The 25,459-nt window shown below is 34.7% G+C and overlaps 1 protein-coding gene across 2 annotated transcripts in view; it reads right to left on the reverse strand.

Annotated features, from left to right (window-relative positions):
* Positions 1-25,459, reverse strand: part of SOS2 (SOS Ras/Rho guanine nucleotide exchange factor 2) — a 99,577-nt gene that overhangs the window by 31,095 nt on the left and 43,023 nt on the right. Inside the window, exons 6-12 of one of the 2 annotated variants that reach the window (XM_022570623.3) lie at positions 24,399-24,542; positions 21,403-21,513; positions 17,693-17,791; positions 3,172-3,299; positions 2,016-2,671; positions 1,838-1,919; positions 318-440 (exon numbers count right to left, since the gene is read on the reverse strand). In XM_022570623.3, the coding sequence (XP_022426331.1) occupies positions 318-440; positions 1,838-1,919; positions 2,016-2,671; positions 3,172-3,299; positions 17,693-17,791; positions 21,403-21,513; positions 24,399-24,542 (1,343 nt within the window). The remainder of the gene's footprint in view (positions 1-317; positions 441-1,837; positions 1,920-2,015; positions 2,672-3,171; positions 3,300-17,692; positions 17,792-21,402; positions 21,514-24,398; positions 24,543-25,459) is intronic. The other variant, XM_089906097.1, reaches the window with a different exon arrangement.

The following is a 25,459-nucleotide window of genomic DNA, read 5'->3' on the forward strand; positions in this document are numbered from 1 at the left end:
AGACAAAAAGGGGGAGGGGGGATTGACAGTAGGCAAAATTCATGAAATTTTATAATTTTTATTTATTAGGTACCCTGATCTGCAAGCGTAACATATCACATGCTAGAGATATCTGATGCATATAACACAGTATATTTTAATAATTAAATTTCTTCAGGGAATTAAGAGTAGCTGCACATAAAAAGAACTTTGGAAGTTTAATTTAAACTGCTATGAAATTAATAATACCTACATCTGAATTAAGAGGTAAAAACTTTTGTGCTAACTATGTATTGAAAATCGAATGGCACATAAAAAATATAATATTCAGGCCAAACCTAAGTTGTACTGGTTGGACGTATTCCTTGCGAAACCTTTTAAGGTCTGCACTGATTGGCTGCTCGCCTTTCTCTACTGCCAATTTATCTGCTTCAGTAGGTTCTGGCTCTGGAATTTCAAATCTAAGAAGAAAAGCAAAATGAGAGAAATTTTTTGTTGTTCATACAGAAATGAGAAAGATTTCAAATACAGCAGAAAAAATATTTTAACTAACCAACCTTCTTTACTACCATTTATGTGAAAAGTGCAATTACTGATAAACTTCTCTTGAAGTATTACATACTACAAAAAACTGCCCTTTGTCTATAGTACTAAGTACTTATATTCTTACTTTTATCAAAAAAAAGTTTAATAACTAGCATTGACCAACATACGAAAGGTCAGTGGAAAAGATCCAAGAAAAGAATCTATAAAGAGTATGACCTCTTTAAAGAACATAACAGAGATACCTTATCTAATAATCTGTCCTTAATATTTATTAAAATGAAAGTAAATTTCCTAAAATAAGTGAATATAAATCCAAAGAGAAGTCCCACACTGAATTTTAAATATTATTTAAAAAACATAACTAAGTGGATAAGGTAAAAAAATCAAAGTTAAAAAAAAAAAAACCTTCCCCAACCATAGGAAATATAGCGAAAATATGTCTAACACGTGCTTTCCTTATTTTGGACATGGAAAGGCAGCTAAGTAAATCTTCATAGCACATTATACTAACTCAGTCTGCTATACTTAGTTTCATGGAACAACATAATGATAGAGGTCCAGATAAAATTCTGGTAGTTAAGTTTGAAAATGTAAAACAAAAATTATTTTGAAGTCCAGATACTATCATTCAACCTATAAAGCATTTAAAGTACCACTAACATACTCAGTAAAAAAAAGTCAATCCAAAACTTAATTTTAAAAAATTAATAATAAAGGAAATTTTAATTTTTTTAGGTCTAATAATGATACTGTATTATGGTTTTAATAAGGACACTTATCTTTTAGAAATACAAAATGGGAATATTTACAGATGAAATATGTTGCCAAGGATTTACTTCAAAATAATCCTGGAATTAGGGTGTTCAAGTCAGTATGGAAACAGATGAAACATGAGTTGATAATTACTGAAGTTGGATGATTGATAAATAGGGCTTATTATATTCTACTTACTCGTTTATGTTTTAAAATTTTCCACAGTAAAAAGTTTGTTTCAGAAGTAAAAAGTCTCTTTCAAGGAAGTATTGTTTTATTGAATAGAAAAAATTTCATTAAAATTCATAGGTTTTTTATCCTGTAAAAATGGGTCTTTCTGATTACCACTATAAATATTGCTAAGATCTGAAAAGATCTGTTATAAACAGGGATTTCAGTAAGTATGCTGCTTGAAGAGAATAGTAATACTGCAAATTTAATGTCAAATAAATTATGTTCAAAAACTACCTGAGGACATACTAGATACCTAGCACTTTGCAAGGTACAAAACAGTTAACTTTAAAAAAAAATTTAAATATAAGTGAAATATTTTTCTTACCGTTCAATCAGTAAGCTTAGCAATTCCTGTGGTTTACAAAATGAACGATACGTAGTAAGAAAAGTGCGAACAAAATTGGGATCTGAAAAGGTAGAGCATAAAACAGGTTGCATATTCAATTTATTCAGATTAATTAATTCAAAGTACCATATTTTGGAGGGGTTCCTTCCTTACATACCTGCATACATGTGATATGTTAACCTTTCAATTAATTTCACCACAGTTCCTCCTTTAATAATGGGGATTCCACTTCTACTTTGCAAGTTGTCTTCAAAAACAATGTTTTCCTCAGAGTCTTTTACCACAAAACGATACACTTCAGGACTCGGTAATCTAAGTGGTTGTTCATTTTCTTCCTTCAGTAATACTGAATCTAGCATTCGATCTAGAGTACTACGATAATGAAGAGAAATAAGTGCTGCCATCCAATTATTTTTCTCTTCAGCAGACTTAGCAGCAAATATTATGCTGTTTTCATCTTTGGATACTAATTCAAAAGCATGCTTGCACTCACAAGTATCTTCTTTATCACATATTTGTATTTTCCTCATGACAAATTTTTCTTTTAATCTGTATTCTGCACTACTGTATCCTGGAAGGCGTGACTGGCTATGATTGGGTTTGCAGCTAATCATTAAGCCATCAAAGAGAAAAATATGCCGTTCGTGTTTAGCACCAATTCTTGTCAATGGGCCTTCCATAATAAATTCATTACAACACTGTCCAATATCTTTGCCTTCCCATCCATCTATGTTTTTCTGAATTTCATTCATTTTTTTAATAGCCAGGTGCTTGCTTCTTAATTGACGATTATAAAAAGGGCAAACAGGATCCCTAAAAAAACAACAACAACAAAAAACCCAGATAAACTTAGCTTATTCAATGGTTAAGCAACCTTAATTGCCTTAGGTATGAACTACCTCAAATCAAGTGACAAAAATATTAAATAACTAAACACTAGATTTTGCACACAGCGTTTACTCGCTTCTAACTTTGCCACTAAATAATACATGCCTCAATTTCATTATTGTGAAAGAGAAATAGTAGAGGCTCTATATACCATTCTTAATTCCATAAGAATTAAAATGAAAATAACACTAAATTTCTTATATAAATGATACAAAAATTATTTAATGTATCTTTTAAAAATTTTATTAAATATATCTTAACAATGCCAATTTTAAAAGACTAAAGGACAAAAGAAAAATGTAAAACGAAACTATAACTTTCAAGAATGCAACTATCACTGTAAGTAACACTTCTTTAGAAAACCAGACATCAGGCGTAAGAGAAGTATTCCACAAGCATTCATATTTTCAACAGTTTGGAATTACCCAGGTCGGCGTCTAGGTGAATACTGCTTGTAAATTCGGTCCATGCTACCTTGGAGATTCATAAGAGCAGTAATAGCTTGGTTCAAACATTCTCTGTCTTCATGCTCTTCACTACATGCTTTCAATTGCTAAGAAAAACCAAAAAGAAAAATTAAACCTGCATTGGTCAATTCTTTCCCTTTCTCATAATTAGAGGAAGCAGCAACAAATATTATGAACTCTCAAAAGAATTTTAAATACACTTAATAAAAACAACTATAATTTTATATAATTATGTATACCTCCTGATCCTTCAAACCAGCCCTCTTTCTACATATGTAAATACAACACAGATATTACTACCATTACAATCAGGGGAAAAAAAAAAACAACTGTGATAACTATTTGGACATTTTCCAGATATATCAAAATAGTTTAAAACATGCAAAGCATGAAACTTACAAATTATTTTATTTATGAGTAACTATGAACAGAGAAAAGATAAACACGTATTACTTCACATTCTCTAATGACTAAATTCTTAAGTTTTAAAGATTTCTAAAAGCTTGCATATCTTTGTTATACAACATAATCAAGTATGCTAACTTTAGCAATTCAATCTACCATAAACTTTCCTACAAACAGCATCACACAAAGATTCAACTGATATTTTTTACATCGTAAAATTCAACTATTCTAGTAAACATCAAGAAACCATGAAAGTTAATATCCTATCTTACTAATCTTAGAAATAAGATTTATAATTACAAATTGCGTTATTCATCCTAACAACTCTGGCTTTATTTCATTTAACCAAAAACTTCTCCCATAGCTCAGTCTCTCAAAATGGAAGAAAATTCATCTTATAATAAATAATTCAGATTGGATGATGCGCCAGTGTTTTTCTTTTCTTTTTTTTTTTTTGCGGTACGCGGGCCTCTCACTGTTGTGGCCTCTCCCGTTGCGGAGCACAGGCTCCGGACGCGCAGGCCCAGCGGCCATGGCTCACGGGCCCAGCCACTCCGCGGCATGTGGGATCTTCCCAGACCGGGGCACGAACCCGTGTCCCCTGCATCGGCAGGCGGACTCTCGACCACTGCGCCACCAGGGAAGCCTGCGCCAGTGTTTTAATTTGTTTGACAGGAGAATTCAAAGTGGAGCATTATACAGAGATTATGTAGATACAAATTTATATGAGACTACATGAGAATATGGAAAAATCATGTGAGAATATGGAAAAATTACAATTGCTTCAGAAAACTTTAAAAAATTTAAGTGTATTTCATGATCTTAAACTACCTCACTAGAAATTTTATGACAAATTTTCCTTATATTCCAAGAACAATCTGAAAACCATTCAGCAATGGTTCCCTTTCCTCAGCAAGGAACTGAATGGATACTGTTTAAGTACTAGGTCCATTAACTTTCATTTATATGTCTAGAAATTATTCTCTAAAAAACAAAATTACTCTCTATATAGAGCACAGAGCCATCTGGTATTTTTTAAGATACATATAAAAGTCTTGCTATCAAAGATTTGCAATATAAATGATTTAAGTGACTACCATCCGAAGTAAAACTTTCATCCTCTAGATTTAAGAAACAGAAAATTTAAAAGGAGAAAGAGACAAAAAACCACAGGAAGTTTGAAAAATGATCTTCACTCAATCATTCTGACTTCTAAAGGTGAAAATTACTATCAAATCACTTATTTTGCTGTTTCAAAGATTTCTTACAAAAAGATTCTTTCAGCTCCACTCTAAAATACCTCCCTAGTAAATACGGACACTGATGATATAAAATGCTTAATTACAGTTTTATTCTTATTGTTTTTGTTGATCCAAATTTCCAAATTATCACTAATGAGATTCTACCAAAATGAGAACTGCTTTCAATTTACATGTATGAGGATACTAAATTTCTACTGTCTACTTGGTCTTAAGGCTGCTCAAACTCTTCCACATAAATGGCCTTGTCATTTCTAAATATCCATGAAGAATTACAGGCTGTCAAAGAGAAAAAAAAATTCAGGATGATTTCTTGGTGATACAAGTATACAAAACAATGGCTTTCTTTGGCATAAATGTAGTCCAATAATTTGCTAAATGTTTCTTGAATTTTTGGCAGTGAGATTCAACAAACATCAGATTAATGAATATCCAAGCTAATTCACTATAGCTGTCTGAGAGAATGTATTCTTACAGTGACACGGAAGTTACCACACTGAACTGCCTTGCAAGTTAAGTCATGCTCTTTCACACTGCTATGGCTTTCTACCTATCTGCCTCTGCTCCTCCTTATCTACCTGGTGAATTCAGCCTCTATGATACAGTTCAAATGCCTCCTCCCTATGAAGCTCTTTCCTTTTTTCTCCCCCCTTAAGTTTTCTCTTTTGAAATAATATCAAATTTGTAGAAAAGCTATAAAAGTAATACAACTGCTGTATACTCGAGTCACCAGTTTTTGTTTTTTTTAATAAATTTATTTATTTTTGGCTGCGTTGGGTCTTCTCTGCTGCACGCGGGCTTTCTCTAGTTGCGGCCAGCGGGGGCTACTCTTCCTTGCAGTGTGCGGGCTTTTCATTGTGGTGGCTTCTCTTGTTGAGGAGCACAGGCTCTAGGCGCGCGGGCTTCAGTAGTTGCAGCACGTGGGCTCAGTAGTTGTGGCTCGCGGGCTCTAGAGCACAGGCTCAGTAGTTGTGGCGCACGGGCTTAGTTGCTCCACAGCATGTGGGATCTTCCCGGACCAGGGCTCAAACCGATGTCCCCTGCATTGGCAGGTGGATTCTTAACCACTGTACCACCAGAGAAGCCCTGAGTCACCAGTTTTTAACACTTTGCCACATAGGCTTCATCATTCTGTGTGTGAGTGTATGTGCATTTTCCCCCTGAACTATCTGAGAGTAGTTTGTGATACAGTCCTCTCAGTTCCTTGCTGAGGAAGGTGAACCATTGCTAAATGGTTCTGAGATTGTTTTCGAAATATCAGGAAAATTCAAATATATCACAAACTACTCTCAAATAGTGTTATTCCCCTTTACTCCTTTGATATTTCAGCAATGTGTCTTAGAACAAAAATTCTTTTACAGTATAGTGATCAACTTCAGGAAATTTAACTTTAGTAATGTTCTGTAATCTAATTTACAGTGCATATCCAATTTAGTTAATGTCCCAATCCTGTCCTTTAGTGCAATTCCCCCCCAATACAGGATCCAGTCAGTGTGTACTTAGCTATCATGTTTCTACTGTCTCTTTTAATCTGTAGTAGTTCCTCAGCATTTGCCTTTTATGGCTCCCCCAATTAAATAACACCAACACACCAGAATAGTAGGATAAACCTCTGCATACCCAACACTCATACATTTTTTTCTAACTTTCCTAGACAGAGGTTAGTTACTCCTGACTCAGTAATCCCACAGAACTACTTCTATTATGCACTTATTATATTGCCATTATTTGTCTGATGTTCATCTTCTTTACTAAACCATGAACTCCTTAAAGCTTGGGGATATATTTTATTCATTTTTAGTACAGTACCCACACATGGTAAGTACCCAATAGGGTAATCAGAAAGAGTGACTGCTGTATAAGTACTTATTATTTTGTTAAGTGTTCAGACAAATAACGACAATGAACATTTATTAAGTTCTTATTCTGTGCATGCTCTTTTATGCATTAGCTTATATAATGTCTGTTACAACTCTGTAAGATAGGTACTACTATTATACACATGTCACAGATGAAGAAACTGAGACACCCAAGATAAGTGGCAGAGTCTATATTCAAACCCAGGAACTTTGACTCCAGGGTCCAGGCTTTTTGCCATACTACTACACCGCCTCTCTCCAATGACACAAAACACAATTATGCAAAATACTGAACTATGACAAAATTTGGTGAACGCGAGTTAAAGGAGATCCCCTCTACCTTAAAAACAAACTGGGTAATTACACACTTTAAGAAATAAAATGAAGTGTGCCTTGGAAAAGAGGTCAAAGAGAATAAATGCCCTTACAATATATGCTTAAACTAAGTAAACTGGAAGTGATCTTTCATTAATGTGTAGTACCTTATGAATTTGACTGAAGAATATATTCCTTGCTTAACTGATGATCATTATTCTCCTTAGTTGTGTATATGTGTACCCTGCACTTCACGTAAGTTTTTTGTTAACTCTTATGAGACGTCACTGAAATACTTACCATGCTTCTCTTGAATTTCTATAAAATGCTGTATCTGTTATAGACATGTGTGCCTAAAGCAAGGGAAATTATAATAAATTATGAATTTGTCTCGAATTTATTATGCTGGGAATTCAGTTTAGATGTGAAATATATGTGATCAATTCTCTTTTGATAGTAATAAACTTCTCTCTAGATTTTCATAAAAATAGAATTTTAGTAATTTGGTGGGAAATTCAGCTCATTAAAACCTATCACTTTTCTTTATGTGATCTTTTAAAATGTGTATTATCTTCCTTTAGATGTCCTTGAGTGATGTTTCAGTACTGAAAGAGTAAATATTATGCAGTAAAATATTCCTCATCATTTTTTTCAAGAGTCCAAACATTTCTTCCAAATAGACATTATCTCAAGTTCTTGATGTTATAAATACATTTACACACACACAGGAATGCAAAGAAACTGACAGAGTAATTGTTACATAATGTTAACCATTAGCAAATTTAGATGAAGGGAGTTTACTATACCATTTTTGTAACTTTTTTTCTATGTTTTTCAAAGTAAAAGGTTAAAAAAAAGTATTACTAAAGAAGCAATTTCAATTGTCTCACTGAAATATTGGCTTACCTTTCCCAATGAACCTCACTGAAGTCATTAATAATAGGTCTTCCTGTTAAGCTTTAAACTAAATTAAGATGGATTAAGTTCTCGAGAGGCGAATTTTTATTCTTTCCATTACTAAATTTCCAGAGAATGACCAGAGTTAGAGAGTAAAAGAATGTTACTTAGCTTTGAATAAATCAGTTCCTATGTGAGAGTCAGTATGTTCTTAGTAACAGAAGGATAAACACAGATTTTTTTCTTAGAATATAAGAAGTGTATTATAAAGATACTTATAAATCAGGAAATGAATTTGTTATTTCTTCTTCCTCTTACATAAGGATTGAAATACATATTAAGGAAAAAATCTAAAATTTATCTGAGAAAAATAAAGAAAATGAAAGTAGTTTATGATTAACCCCAGAGGGGCTTAAATTGGAAAAGGCCAAAAAAAGAAACCTATTACCTATAAAATGAACTTTAAAGTATTGCTATAAATAATAATAATCTAGGACTTCCCTGGTGGTGCAGTGGTTAAGAATCCACTGGGTTCGCGCCCTGGTCCAGGAAGATTCCACATGCTGGGGAGCAACTAAGCCCGTGAGCCACAACTACTGAAGCCTGCGTGCTTAGAGCTGGTGCCCCGCAACAAGAGAAGCGACCGCAATGAGAAGGCCACGCACTGCAACGAAGAGTAGCCCCTGCTCGCTGCATCTAGAGAAAGCCTGCGCACAGCAACAAAGACCCAACACAGCCAAAAATAAATAAAGCAAACAAACAAATAAGGATTTTAAAAAATAATAATAATCCAACAACATACTGTAAAATAATTTCAGGAAAACTATATATGATATCCTCTAATTTCTCATTATGTAGTTGTTTTGTGTTTTTCTATCTTGCTTATCATAAACTCTGATTCTGGGAAATAAAACTCAAATAATATTTAAATACTATGTCCACAAATAAATCTCCCTTGGTATATGACTGGGGCAGATATTTCAAATTAAAACTGGCTTAAAACTGCTCCAGGACTGCGTTTTCTATTCCCAAAAGAATATGATAGCCTTAAGTCACACTGGTCGAGGCTTCTTTTATAGGTTCTCATCCCAAAGTAAGTTCAACGTGAAATGAAATTTCCTTTGGATGAGTACTTGAGCCCAAACAGTATCACAAAAAGGCAATCAACAGAATGAGAGAGTATTTACAAATGACAGATCTGATAAGGTACTAATATTCAGAATATGTAAAGAACTCCTATAATACAACCACAAAAATACAAACAACCCAAATTAAAAATGGGCAAAGGACTTGAACAGACATTACTCCAAAGAAGATATACAAATGGCCAACAAGCAAATGAAAAAATGCTCACCGTCACTAATAGGGAAATGCAAGTCAAAACCACAATGAGCTACCACCTCACATCCATTAGGATGGCTACTATCAAAAAACAAAAATACTGAAAATAACAAGTGCTGGCAAGGATATGGAGAAATTGGAATGCGTGTGTGCTGTTGGTGGGAATGTAAAACGGTATAAAGCTGCTATGAAATATTGTACAGTGCTTCCTCAAAAAATTAAAAACAGGGGCTTTCCTGGTGGCACAGTGGTTGAGAGTCTGCCTGCCAATGCAGGGGACACGGGTTCGTGCCCCGGTCCAGGAAGATCCCACATGCCGCGGAGCGGCTGGTCCCGTGAGCCATGGCCACTGGGCCTGCGCGTCCGGAGCCTGTGCTCCGTCCGCAACGGGAGAGGCCACAACAGTGAGAGGCCCGCGTACCGCAAAAAAAAAAAAAAAAATTAAAAATAGAATTACCCTATGCTCCAGCAATTCCACTTCTGGGTATATATCCAAAAGAATTGAAAGCAGAGTCTCGAGGACATATTTGTTCACCGATATCTGTAGCAGTATTATTTACATAAGCCAAAAAGTAGAAGCAACCCAAGTGTCCAACACTGGCTGTATAGCAATATACTTAAGTCTACTGAACCGTACACTTAAAATTGTTAAGATGGTAAATTTCATGTTATGCTTTACCACAATTAAAAACAAAATGTTATTAAAAGGAACAGTATAACAGTCAGAACAGATATAAAAGTAAAAAGCAGTTTCTAATCTGACCATGTGATAATCCTCTTCGCTTCTGTCTAGAATTAGTCCTTATTTTGTATTTTTCAAAATGCATAATCTATTGAATTATAACATGAACGAATCCTTTTTTTAAAAATGAAAGAAACAGAACAGAATATAGTACATGAATATATTGCATGAAATGCTAAGTAGTGTTTCAAAACACTTTCTGTTTCTTGTGTGTGTGTACACGCATGTATACAGCGTCATCGTGATGCTAAATGTATTTCTTCTCTTTTTTGTTTTGTCATATACCATTACCATTGCATCCTTTATTCACCAACGCTGCCAATATAGCACTCAAGACACTCCTCTGCAATTTTAAGTTCTGGGAACTATTCAATTATTCACTTACATTTTTCAAAGGCTTTTCTATTTGGGAAAACAGTAAGTTAATTCATATTGAGATATATTTTAACATATAACCAAAGTGCCTGACATACTGTATTCTAAAAATTTTGTGTTTAAACATTATAAGTGTAATATAACTGTTTATGCATATATAATAATTTAATATACATACATAAATTAACATATATAAATATATGTATATACATGGAAATTGATATTATAACTCATAAAACATCACTAATTAGCAACCTTAATATTGCCCATGTAAGAAAACTGTAATTAAGGAAAGATAAGTGAAATTTCCAGTGTAGCCCTCCTAATAAAATATGGAGTATAAGTTTAAACACAGCCCTTTAAGGTGGGTAACATCTGAGGATGTTTGCAGGTATTTTTTCCACTTATCACCCTCACTCTCCTCACCCCAAGCCTCAAAAATTGAGAAAGAAATGCCAATATTTTCAGTGCCTTTAACCATGTATATATCTCAATTTTTTTTACTCTAGGCAATGAAAAATGTTAAGAACGTGTCTTCACTTATACTACTTTGAACTGATTGGAAGTAAAATGTGACAGTGTGAGAAATGCAGTAAATGTACAATTCACATGAATGTATTTCTGACTATGGATTATTCCAACTGTATAACATATAGACTGATTCCCACAGGACAATAATGCTATAAATAAGTGGGTCACTCTCTAGAATACCTCTAGAATAAGGTCCTTCTGATCCCACTAATTGAGTCATATACTTACCAAGAATCAGTAGTACATGTTTCCAAACATGTATGACACTTGTGCTTATGCTATTATGTTATTTAATTACTATATAAGTTAAAGAAATATGAGTATAAAATATTTATATGAAAACTCAAATCAAATAATTTTAAAGCAAGTCTTTTTAAAAGCTACAGGGAGATTGGTTCAAGATGGCAGAGTAGAAGGACATGCTCTCACTCCCTCTTGCAAGAACACCAGAATCACAACTAACTGCTGAACAATCATCGACAGGAAGACACTGGAACTCACCAAAAAGGATACCCCACATCCAAAGACAAAGGAGAAGCCGCACTGAGACGGTAGGAGGGGTGCAAACACAATAAAATCAAATCCCATAACCGCTGGGTGGGTGACTCACAAACTGGAGAACAATTATACCACAGAAGTCCACCCACTGGAGTGAAGGTTCTGAGCCACACGTCAGGCTTCTCAACCTGGGGGCCTGGAAACGGGAGGAGGAATTCCTAGAGAATCAGACTTTGAAGGCTACTGGGATTTGACTGCAGGACTTTGGCAGGACTGGGGGAAACAGAGACTCCACTCTTGAAGGGCACACACATCGGGACCCAGGGGAAGGAGCAGTGACCCCACAGGAGACTGAACCAGACCTACCTGCTAGTGTTGGAGGGTCTCCTGCAGAGGCGGCGGGCAACTGTGGCTCACCAAGGGACAAGAACACTGGCAGCAGAAGTTCTGGGAAGTGCTCCTTAGCATGAGCCTTCCCAGAGTCTGGCATTAGTCCCACCAAAGAGCCCAGGTAGGCTCGAGTGTTGGGTCACCTCAGGCCAAACAACCAACAGGGACGGAACCCAGCCCCACCCATCAGCAGTGAAGGGGACTAAAGTTTTAATCCCACCAGAGCAACAGCCAGCTCTACCATCCACCAGTCCCTCCCATCAGGAAACTTGCACAAGCCTCTTAGATAGCCTCATCCACCAGAGGGCAGATAGCAGAAGCAAGAACTACAATCCTGCAGCCTGTGGAACTAAAACCACACTCACAGAAAGACAGACAAGATGAAAAGGCAGGGGGCTATGTACCAGATGAAGGAACAAGATAACACCCCAGAAAAACTACTAAATGAAATCCAGAAAAAGAATTCAGAATAATGATAGTGAAGATGATCCAGGACCTCAGAAAAAGAATGGAGGCAAAGATCGAGATGATGCAAGAAATGTTTAACAAAGACCTAGAAGAATTAAAGAACAAACAAACAGAGATGAACAGTACAATAGCTGAAATGAAAAATACACTAGAAGGAATCAATAGCAGAATAACTGAGGCAGAAGAACAGATAAGTGACCTGGAAGACAGAATGGTGGAATTCACTGCTGCGGAACAGAATAAAGAAAAAAGAATGAAAAGAAATGAAGACAGCCTAAGAGACCTCTGGGACAACATTAAACACAACAACATTCGCATTATAGGGGTCCCAGAAGGAGGAGAGAGAGAGAAAGGACCAGAGAAAATGTTTGAAGAGATGATAGTCGAAAACTTCCCTAACATGGGAAAGGAAAGAGCCACCCAAGTCCAGGAAGCACAGAGAGTCCCACACAGGATAAACCCAAGGAGAAACACGCCGAGACACATAGTAATCAAATTGGCAAAAATTACAGACAAAGAGAAGTTATTGAAAGCAGCAAGGGAAAAACGACAAATAACACACAGGGGAACTCCCATAAGGTTAACAGCTGATTTCTCAGCAGAAACTCTACAAGCCAGAAGGCAGTGGCATGATATACTTAAATCAATGAAAGGGAAGAACCTACAACCAAGATTACTCTACCCAGCAAGGATCTCATTCAGATTCGATGGAGAAATCAAAAGCTTTACAGACAAGCAAAAGCTAAGGAATTCAGAAGCACCAAGCAAGCTTTACAACAAAAGCTAAAGGAACTTCGCAAGGCAGGAAACAGAAGAGAAGGAAAAGACCTACAATAACAAACCCAAAACAATTTAGAAAATGGTAATACGAACAGACATATTGATGATTACCTTAAAGGTAAATGGATTAAATGCTCCAACCAAAATACACAGACTGGCTGAATGGATACATAAACAAGACCCGTACATATGCTGCCTACCAGAGACCCACTTCAGACCTAGGGACACATATAGACAGAAAGTTAGGAGATGGAAAAAGATATTCCATGCAAATGGAAATCAAAAGAAAGCTAGAGTAGCAATACTCATATCAGATAAAATAGACTTTAGGGCTTCCCTGGTGGCACAGTGGTTGAGAGTCCACCTGCCGATGCAGGGGACACGGGTTCGTGCCCTGGTCCAGGAAGATCCCACATGCCGCGAAGCGGCTGGGCCCGTGAGCCATGGCCACTGAGTCTGCGTGTCCGGAGCCTGTGCTCCGCAACGGGAGAGGCCACAACAGTGAGAGGCCCGTGTACCACAAAAAAAAAAAAAAAAAAGACTTTAAAATAAAGAATGTTACAAGAGACAAGGAAGGACACCGTAATGATCAAGGGATCAATCCAAGAAGAAGATGTAACAATTATAAATATATATGCACCCAACACAGAAGCACCTCAATACAGAAGGCAACTGCTAACAGCTCTAAAAGAGGAAATCGACAGTAACACAATAATAGTGGAGGACTTTAACACCTCACTTACACCAATGGACAGATCATCCAAACAGAAAATTAAAAAGGAAACACAAGCTTTAAATGACACAATAGACCAGATAGATTTAATTGATATTTATAGGACATTCCATCCAAAAACAGCAGATTACACTTTCTTCTCAACTGCACACAGAACATTCTCCAGGACAGATCACGTCTTGGGTCACAAATCAAGCCTCAGTAAATTTAAGAAAATTGAAATCATATCAAGCATCTTTTCTGACCACAACGCTATGAGATTAGAAATCAATTACAGGGAAAAAAATGTAAAAAACACAAACATGCACCTATGGTCAACTAATCTATGACAAAGGAGGCAAGGATATACAATGGAGAAAAGACAGTCTCTTCAATAAGTGGTGCTGGGAAAACTGGACAGCTATGTGTAAAAGAATGAAATTAGAACACTCCCTAACACCATACACAAAAATAAACTCAAAATGGATTAGAGACCTAAATGTAAGACCGGGCACTATAAAACTCTTAAGAGGAAAACATAGGAAGAACACTCTTTGACATAAATCACAGCAAGATCTTTTTTGATCCACCTCCTAGAGTAATGGAAATAAAAACAAAAATAAACAAACGGGACCTAATGAAACTTAAAAGCTTTTGCACGGCAAAGGAAACCATAAACAAGACGAAAAGACAACCATCAGAATGGGAGAAAATATTTGCAAATGAATCAACGGACAAAGGATTAATCTCCAAAATATATAAACAGCTTATGCATCTCAATATTAAAAAAACAAATAACCCAATCCAAAAATGGGCAGAAGACCTAAATAGATATTTCTCCAAAGAAGACATACAGATGGCCAAGAAGCACATGAAAAGCTGCTCAACATCACTAATTATTAGAGAAATGCAAATCAAAACTACAATGAGGTATCACCTCACACCAGTTAGAATGGGCATCATCAGAAAATCTATAAACAGCAAATGCTGGAGAGGGTGTGGAGAAAAGGGAACCCTCTTGCACTGCTGCTGGGAATGTAAATTGATACAGTCACTATGGAGAACAGTATGGCAGTTCCTTTAAGAACTAAGAACAGAATTACCGTATGACCCAGCAATCCCACTACTGGGCATATACCCAGAGAAAACCATAATTCAAAAAGACACATGCACCCCAATGTTCACTGCAGCACTATTTACAATAGCCAGGTCATGGAAGCAACCTAAATGCCTATCAACAGACGAATGGATAAAGAAGATGTGGTACATATATACAATGGAATATTACTCAGCCATGAAAAGGAACGAAATTGGGTCATTTGTAGTGACGTGGATGCATCCAGAGACTGTCATACAGAGTGAAGTAAGTCAGAAAGAGAAAAACAAATATCGTATATTAACGCATATATGTGGAACCTAGAAAAATGGTACAGATAAACCGGTTTGCAGGGCAGAAATTGAGACACAGGTGTAGAGAACAAATGTATGGACACCAAGGGGGGAAAGTGGTGGCGGGTGAGGTGAGGGTGGGATGAATTGGGTGATTGGGATTGACATGTATACAATGATGTGCATAAAATGCATGACTAGTAAGAAAAGAAAGAAAGAAAAAAAAGGTATAGGGAAGATAATCATAAAAGATTTGGAAAAATTATAAATACTTAAAAGATATCTGCACTCAGATTGCTTTACAAGCATCTTCAAGTTTATGTACCATCTAAAAGAAAGGGAAAATAGAAATCATAGAAGATACTTTTTGTACTTAAGCAAGATTCATACTCAAAGAAAAAGTTTTACTCCAAGTCAACAGATTAGCATATAAATACATATAAATGTTCATTTGTAGGGGTTTTGTGTGTATGTATTTATTAAAATAAAATGTGCATATTTCTTTTTTATGATTCTTTGCCTTATTTTTAATTAACTGACCAACTACTAGTCCCAGTCACAATGGCTAAGAGTACTTGGAGTCCAGTAATTAATTGGTAGTAAAAGTAGCTGTGGCCTCAGGATGAGTCAGGGCATCATAGTCAATGTCTGATTTTAGATTCAGATCTCAGAAGAGATTTTAAAAACCAATCATCCAGATAGGAGAAAAAAGTAAGCTTCAATTATAGTCAAGCCGGGATTTTTAAATGTTGGCAAATATTAGAAGGCAACTCTAAGACTAATGATAGGACTTACAATTAGACATGAACATTCTCTAAAAAATTTTAGGAATCTAAATATACATCTGGGGCTGCTAATGTATTAGTCGTACGAAGCCTACACACATAGATCTCATCAGTGAAACTAAACTCAGAAAAAATATGGAATATACTAAGTTTTAATTAATGCACAACAAGAAAAACAAATAGAAATATGAAATGCAAAGACAAGTCACAGAAGATATTTACAGTGGCAAAAGACTTGAATAACCCTATAAAAGGTTATCGAAAAGGCCAATAAACATATACCCAACCACATTAATAATCAAGAAATACAAATTAAAAACACCGCATACCATTATAAATACACCATATGACAGAAATTTTAAAATATGATAATATGCATAAAGAGAGACATCACCTGCATTCTGGTAGGAGTATAAACTGTAAAACCCACGTTGGAAAACTGTTTGACATCATCTATTAAATCTGAAAATATGCACACCCTATGACCAAGCAATTCCAACCCTGAGTATATACTCTAGAGACACAAAATGCATGCACATGTGTACCAAGAGATATAAAAAGAATGTCCATAGCAAGTGTTATCAGTAATAGCAAAAAACTGTTGTTCAGGGTCTTCCCTGGTGGCGCAGTGGCTGAGAGTCCACCTGCCAATGCAGGGGACACGGGTTCGTGCCCCAGTCTGGGAGGATCCCACATGCCGCGGAGCGGCTGGGCCCGTGAGCCATGGCCGCTGAGCCTGCGCATCTGGAGCCTGTGCCCCACAACGGGAGAGGCAGCAACAGTGAGAGGCCCGCGTACCGCAAAAAAACAAAAACAAAAAAAACTGTTGTTCAACCAGGAAAGGATAAATAAATCATGGTTTATTCAAACAATGGAAGAAAATTAAACTAGAACAACATACAACCACATCAATGAATCATACAAATATAACTTTGAAAGAAGATAAAAGACACAAAATAATATATATAATTTGATCCAATTGATTAAAAAATTCAGAAACAGGCTACATATATTCCTAGTGATATACACATAGGTGGTTAAAGTAAAGAAAAGCAAAAAAGTAATTACCATTAAAGTCAGGGTAGTGGTTTACCTCTGGTGTGTTTACGCATTACATTTATTTATTATAAAACATGTTTATGTTTTTATACTTTTCTCTATGTATATAATATATCATAATAAAGTTTATACTACATATTAGAACTTTAGGAATTCAATATATTTTTACGTGTACTGATCTTTAAAAAGAGTTCAACTTTTACCATAATTTTATTTTTTAATTTGTTGCTTGGTTTCTAGCTATTACACTGCATACTGCATGCGGAAAAGGTGTCAACTTTAAAGTGTTTTTCTTGACAAGTTATAACAAGATGGAAGTTTAGAACAATGCTATACATAAAAGTTATTAATTACTTATATAAAATAAGAGTTAAACCATTGTTGCTGTGTGTCTCCAAAATATAATTTTTAAAAAGTCAACATTTTTATGATGTTATTACTTTGAGAATTTATATTATCAAATGATAAAGATACACTTTCCTCTATCTACCACTTGGAAATGATATGAAGATAAAAAATATAGGCGTTTCTCTATGGTCTGTGGAAAGAAGGGAGACATTTAAGATACTTTACTTTTATGAATAAAAAGTATGGAAAATAACATCAGATTTAAAAAAAGGTTTTAAGCCTCATAAATGCAAATATTTTTTTGCCTCAGGAAGCTTTCATCTTACCTTTAATAATTCAAAATAGTGCCAACAATGATATACTGGCACCAGCATAAGGCGTGGAAGGACATAACGAACTGCCTCTTTAAAACCATCAGCAATGGACTGCAAAGCAAAAAGACAAAAAACAGTATATCTCTGATATCAAGGTTATGTAACAGTAGTGCCTAACAGAAGCAGATTTTAAGAATACAAGTTACAGGGAATTCCCTGGAGGTCCAGTGGTTAGGACTCAGCACTTTAACTGCCAGAGCCCCGGGTTCAATCCCTGGTCGGGGAACTAAGAACCCACGAGCTGCGCAGTGTGACCCCCACTCCGCCCCCAAAAAAGAATACAAGATACAGACTAACAAAACTATAACAGGAAGAATGTTCTATATTGAAATTGAAGTGCTGTAAATCAAGTTTTTTCCTCCTTTAAGTTATCAGATAATTAAATATATACATTTCATCTTTCATGGCTAAAATAACTTTAACAATATTCTTCTCAGCTTTTCTTCAAAAGTTTTGGCATCCACATACCCTAAAGGAATGCTGAAAAGCTATGTACTGTCTCACACATTTTTATGTCAATTTTATTAAAAATGTTTTAAGTAGTTACAAAGAATGTGTTTTGGGGGATGTGGTACATTGTAGATGTGATTTAAATATATTTCACCAAACAATGATCAAATAAATTTCAGATTTAGCTCATTTAATTTATGAAAAATGTCTGTTATATAACTTAACTGATAAAGCCAATCTTCAATGTCAAAATAAATAGCCAGATAAGACTAAATTTCTGCAACAAGTCTGACTTCATTCTTAACTTGAAATACACATGTTAATGTCACAGTCTTACATACAGCAAGCATCTGGAAGAACCTCTGTTTCTAACATAAAACATGCAGGTATGAGAACTTTACAAGCCTCACCTCTCCTTTACCACAATGTCCAATGAATGATGAAGTACTTTTTAAAAAAGGTAATATTCACCCTTGTTACAAACTTCTCATTTCTTAATTTTTAGATAAACATGACAAGACAAAGGTAGATATGACATTTCAACTACCGAGAGTTTTTAACACAATCACCCCATCCCCTGCTTTTGGAACCCTTTTGGCTTTGCACTCAATAAACTCTCCTTCAGGAGCAATCCTTTTTTTTTTTTTTCTTTTCCCTGGCTGGTACCCTGGAGGTTTTTACACCTTGGATCAATGCATAATGAAAAATTCAATATGACAAGAAGTAATGTGTAAGAAAAATTGGAAGAGAATGCAACAACACAAACAAGGTTAGACTAGAAACTAATTCCCTTAAATATATCTGTACCCTTATATTGCCTGGAAAATCTTAGTGTATAGCTAGGGTTAGGTATATCCCAGTTTTGAAAACTAATAGTCTGCAGAATAAATGATTTTCTAAAATTTATAAGGCATTTAAAAGTTACTCATGTTGATTTTAAATGTCATTAAGGCTGACTTATTTAAAGTGGTATTTCTCCTCATCAGGTAAATACAGACAGAAGCAATATACAAAGTGAAGAAAGGGTTCGAGATGCTGCTTTTAAAATATATACTCATAGGTAAACCCTCCCATAACTCTCACCTATTGTTAACTCAAGTAAACTATAATTTGTTCAACAGACTTTTACCAGGATATGCAGAAATTAATTTCTTTTATCATTTAAGATAGTGATACAGATTATGCTAGATATAATTTTGTATATTTTACATACAGTGCTTTAAGTGGAACCAAGATGAAACTTTAAAATTAGCCTACAAAAATCATTTGTATTGTTAATTAGCACTGAAATAGCTACTAAAGTGCATTCTAAAATATTAACGCAATGTGTTTATAGTGTAAGGAGTCCTCTAAAAACAACACAAGCTAATGTCTGACTGTTTAATATGTGCCAAATGTGCTTAGTGTATTCCTGTTTAATTTTCATAACCGTAAGAGGTATACATTATCATCATCATTTTACAAATGAGCAAACTGATTCTCAGAGATTAAGTGACTTGATCAGGGTAAGACAACTATTAATTGGCTCAAAGCCAGAAGTTCTGACTCCAAAGCTCATATTCTTAAAGTATGCCTACATCTTCTAAAGAAGTTTTGTTGTGTTTTTTTTAATAAAAAACTTTTATTAAAGTTTTTTGAGAAAACATTACTTTTTCATTTTACAAATGAAGAATCTGTTTTAAGTTAATACAGTACAAGTGAGTTTGGCCTGAAAAGGGGTTTTATATCTAACTCTGAATTTTACTGAATATCTGGAACAACAGCTTAAATAATTGGGTCTTAAATTCAAATTTCAAATCCCATTCAAATCCCATAGTAAGAATTACTAATAAAGTAAGAATAAAACAAGAAATGTTGTGAGTGCTTTTGATGAGTATGCAAAGATTTTATAAGCAGATTTTTCCATTTAACTAATGCCTACTCCATGGTTTATATGAATATATAAGATTTAACTTAAAGAATTATTCTTTCAATTAAGTAAATTTTGAGAATTAAGTGTAACTTTTATTCCAAGTTGACAAGTTTTTGAGTAGAGCAGAAGTAGAAGATGATAATAATGGGAACTCACAGTAAAGGAGGGAGGCAGGTAAGTTGTTTTGAACATTTATATTTGAAGTCCTCGTGGGATATTCAAATGAATTAGTTCAAAGGTCAGCTGGTTATACGAAAGTATATACATACACACACATACATCCACTGTTCAAAAGAAAGTTATGACTTGAGAATACAAATAGGAAGTCACCAGCATATAGGTGAAAGCAAAGGGCATGGATAAAGTCACCGAAGGATAGCACAGAGGAATAGAACAGCAGGGGCTGCTAACAGAAGTTGGGTAACACCTGCAACTACGGAGACTGAGAAGAAACCAGAGAAGATGAAAATTAGGTGTAAGTAGTATCACAGGAGTCAAAAAGGACAACAGGGGTACTAATAAATACTACAGACATAAATATGAAATCAGAATATCCACAGGATTTGGTGGTTAAGTTTACTGTCAAGGGCAGTTTTTAGTGTTACATCCTGATTAGAACACAGATGGTAGCAGTTTGATGGAGAATGATAAAAAGTAATATGAAGACAACTGGCTACAAATGGAAAAAACAAAAAGGGGACGAGCTAGAGTGACAAAGATTTGTTTATTTATTCGCTTGTTTTAGGACAATAAAGATTTGACCATATTCATATGCTAAGGGAGAAGAGCCAGTCTAAATGCAGGAAGTAGTAGTCAAGGATCATCAATGCCAGCGTTACCTTCTTTAAGTGTTGAGAGAGTAAAAATATAATTTTTACTCTCTCTCCACTTACTCTCATTTTATCTAACTGCATTACTGAACCAATTAACTTGCATACTCTCCATTTATATATCTATCTCCTTTAAATGACAGGCCTGATAGAGAAATCTGTATGAATATATGTGAGGATATTCTCCACTCTTCATGATTTTGGTTTTATCTCCTGTAGGGAATAAGATCCTGAAATAGCTCTCCATATTCATCTCTACATCTCAGATCCAGAATGTGCCAGATTTTTCTAGTCAATCAGTATTTGTGATGGTATTCTATAAAAGGTTTCCACATTAAGGACAAATTGAAAGAACTCAAGACAGAAAACAGAAAACAACCTAGAATAGGCTTACAATTAACAGATTTTGAAGGACTGGTGAAATATTTCTTTAGTCGCTTTATTAAAAATAACATTCAATTTAAGTTTACCTGAAAGTGTAGAGCCACTGCAGGTCTGGCCATCAACTTACTGAAATGTTCATTAAATTTTGGTGAAAGAATATCCTGTGATAATGTTTCATAAGGATCAAATGCTTGTTCCTATTTTTTTTTAAAAAGGAAAACGTGTTAGGTTTAAAAGAACATCTTTTCTACTAATATGGCACAGATTACTTAATGGCAAATTTTTATTTAAGTCCTCCATGAGGTTTCAGAATTTTTTTTATTTCAGGGACAAATAATAACTATGGCTGTAACTTGGAAATGTTTAATAAATGTAAGTAATGACCTTGCGCAATGGATGACAAGAAGCTACTGGTCTTAAGTTAGGTCACTGACTTGTGGTCACAAGTATCAAACTATTAAAATGTATACGCACATTTACCCCAGATAAACAAAAGGTGTACTTATTAGTAAAATAAGGCCAGGATTTGAAATTTCAGTTAGGTTTACCTAGGTTGAAATGAGTTTACACTGAGGATTATTTTCAAAGGAAGCAAAAAGTGATATTCCCACTGTTTTATCCACTCTCCACTTTTTCAAAATTAGAAAAAGAAAGCAAAGACTAACATACAGTAAACTAACAAAACAGAAACTGCCCATATTTTGTCCATGTTTATACTGAAATAAATTCCTATTATTTTATAATAATCAACATCTCCAATGTTTAGCCAGAACTAAGATTTGTTTCATTGTTGTATGTTAAAAATGCAGTATGTTTTTCAGAAAATAACAAGTGTTGGCAAGGATGCAGAGAAACTGGAACCCTTGTCCACTGCCAGTGGGAATTGCAAAATGGTGTAGCCCCTGTGGAAAACAGTTTGGCAGTTCCTCAAAAAGCTAAACAAAGAATTACCGTATGACCCAGCAATTCTACTCCTAAGTATATACTCAAAAGAACTGAAAACAGTGACTCAAACAGATACTCATATGCCAATGTTTACTGTAGCATTATTCACAATAGCCAAAAAGGTGGAAAAAGCACAAGAGTCCATCAACAAATAAACGGATAAACAAAATGTGGTACATACACACAACGGAACATTATTTAGTCACAGAAAGAGAGTTCTGATACACGCTATGACATGGATGAACCTTGAAAACATTATGCTAAGTGAAATAAGCAGACACAAGAGAATATTGTAATGATTCTACCTTTATCAAATATCTAGAATCAGCAAATTCACAGAGACAGAAATAGATTAGCGGTTACCAGGGGTTATGTGGGAGGGAAGAATAGGGAGTTATTACTTAATGAGTAGAGTTTCTGTTTGGGGTGATTAAACAGTTTTGGAAATAGATAGTGGTAATGGTTGTATAATACTATGGATTTAATTAATGCTGTTAAACTGTACACTTAAAATGGTTAAAATGGCAAATTTTGTTATATGTTTACCACAAAATAAAAATTAGAAAATACATTTTTAATACATATTTTTGAACCATGATATCTTTAAGAGTACAACAAGCAACCAGACTACAAATTAATATGCTAAGATATCACAATATTAAAAAACTTTAGAGCAAGCCTGAATATCTCAGTTAGGTGTCAGTAACTGAGTATTTCTATACTATCAGTTCCATTGTCTACAAAATGGATGTAATTAAAGTGACTTACATTTTCAGAAAAATTAGGAAGAGATTATAAAACTAGCAAATTTACATAATATCTGAAGAAAGCACTTTTAATACCTGTTTTCCAGAAGAAATAAAAATGGCCAATGAGTATGAAAAGATGTATAACATCATTAGTTTAAAAAAAAAAAAGAAAAATCAAAGAACAATGAAATATTGTTTTTTCCTACTAGACTAGCAAAAATTAATGGGGTAATAACAAAAATTAATGGGATAGTGAAGGTATGGGTAAAAAGAGGGCCTGCATATACTGGAACTTATCTGGAAGTAAATTTGGCAGAATGTTTCAAAGTTCTAAAAATGTACCTAGTCTTTAGTACCACAATTCCATTTCTAGGACTGCATCCTAAAATAATTACTAGGCTATGAAGGCATTATACAAATATGTTTGTTAGTATTGTTTACAATAACAAAAAGAACTGAAAAAACCTACATGCTTAATAATAATAGTTAAAATATAGTGTCTCCATAGAACATGGTACTTTCAGACTTTAAAAGCTGTGTTGAAGTATATTTACTGGCATGGAAAATGTTCAAGATATTGAGTGAAAAAAAGCAGGTTATAAAATAGTAAGATCCTATTTTTGTAAATATACACAGGTTTGTATGAATATGTAGACAAATGTTCATAAGGATAAATAAATCTTATAAAGATAACTAATCTCTAGGTATTACAAAATGAAGTTATTTTTGTCTTATTATATTCATCTATATTTTTCTGAATATTTTTACAATGAGCTACGTTATTTTTATAATCATTTGAAGAACAAAAATATGATTTGCACTTTGGGAAAAAAATATAAACTTCCTTTTTCATTTTTGGAAATTAAGACTAAAATCCACAAAAGCTAAACAGCTATGGTCAATAAAATTTCTTTTCTTTCACCTTAAATGCATTTGCCATTAAAAAAAAAAAAAAAAACCTTGGGCTTCCCTGGTGGCGCAGTGGTTGAGAGTCTGCCTGCCGATGCAGGGGACACAGGTTCGTGCCCCGGTCCGGGAAGATCCCACATGCCGCGGAGCGGCTGGGCCCGTGAGCCATGGCCGCTGAGCCTGCGCGTCCGGAGCCTGTGCTCCGCAACGGGAGAGGCCACAACTGTGAGAGGCCCGCGTACAGCAAAAAAAAAAAAATCTTAAACATTACTAGTCTATTAACTTTTGCTATAAATATTATCATAATTACACTATAAAGTGTCACCATAAAGACAATGTAATTTTAGTTTGCTATTGGTTAAATCGTAAGTATTTTTTATAGCAGCCAGCAGTGTCTTCTAATTTTCACAAATAATATCTTACCAATATCTTAATACAGCACTTAGGACTTTAATGAGAAACCAGTTTTGTAAACTTGCCTCTGCCAAATCTTCAAAACAGCTTCCAGCTAAGGGATGAGGGCTGCTTTCATCAGTCATTTCAACTGTGTCTTCAATTAAACCTAAAAGTTTCACGGTCAATTCATGTATATCTAAAATGTTACTGAAAATCTTTTCAATATCCTAAAAAAAAAGGAAGGTTAAGTAAGGCATGTCAGTTTGAGAATTTCATTTAAGAATTACTAAATATAAGTAATGTAAGTGTTAAGGATATTATTTTCACCCAATCACATACATCTCAAGACATAAAATATTGAATATATTCCAAATTATAGCAAAAGTCAATCATGAATAAAGAAGAGAAATTTTAAAACCTCTTGGATTAGATTTAGAATTATTGAACAAAACTATATAGAATCTATATTTTCCAGTAAATTTACTGTAAATCTCATATGGTGGATGATTTAAGCAACTCTTTACATAAAGAATTTTGGCATTTGAGTATTTTAAAATTGGCTAAGTGCTAAAAGTCTTGATCAAGGTCTCACAGAGCTGGTTAATGACAAAAGCTGGGATCAAAATGAAGATCTGACTCCTAATCCAGACACAAAGTGGTTTCACAATATGTGGCGTGTCTCTTGAATTTGAGGAGGAATTAAAGATTTCATTCAAGCTCTCAGGTGTGACTTTTATCTGGGTTAAAACATGTTAAGTCCTCTGGAAACAAAAAGACCATAAGACTGATTATCCAGGTTATGGCCAACTATTTTTATTCACTCTGCATCTTGTAATGAAAGCATCACAGATTAAGGAAACTGACAGACCTGAGTTTGGATCCTGGCCCCACTACTTGCTAGATGAGTGACCCTGGATTAGGACAATAATGACAATTATAACAGTTTACATTCCTTGTTATTATGTTCCAGGAACTACTGTAAGTATTGATTACTTGACATGTAATTTCAAAACAGCCTTATTAGATAGATACTATCATCATCCTCATTTTACGAATGAGGAAACAGGCACAGAGCAGTTAAGTAATTTGCCCAGGGTCACACAGCTGGTACATTAATACCTACCCATAAAGTTCTTAAGAGGAT

The sequence above is a fragment of the Delphinapterus leucas genome, chromosome 2 (assembly GCF_059928025.1).
Source record: "Delphinapterus leucas isolate spDelLeu-1000000601 "Yukka" chromosome 2, BTC_Dleu_Yukka2, whole genome shotgun sequence".
NCBI lineage: Eukaryota > Metazoa > Chordata > Mammalia > Artiodactyla > Monodontidae > Delphinapterus > Delphinapterus leucas.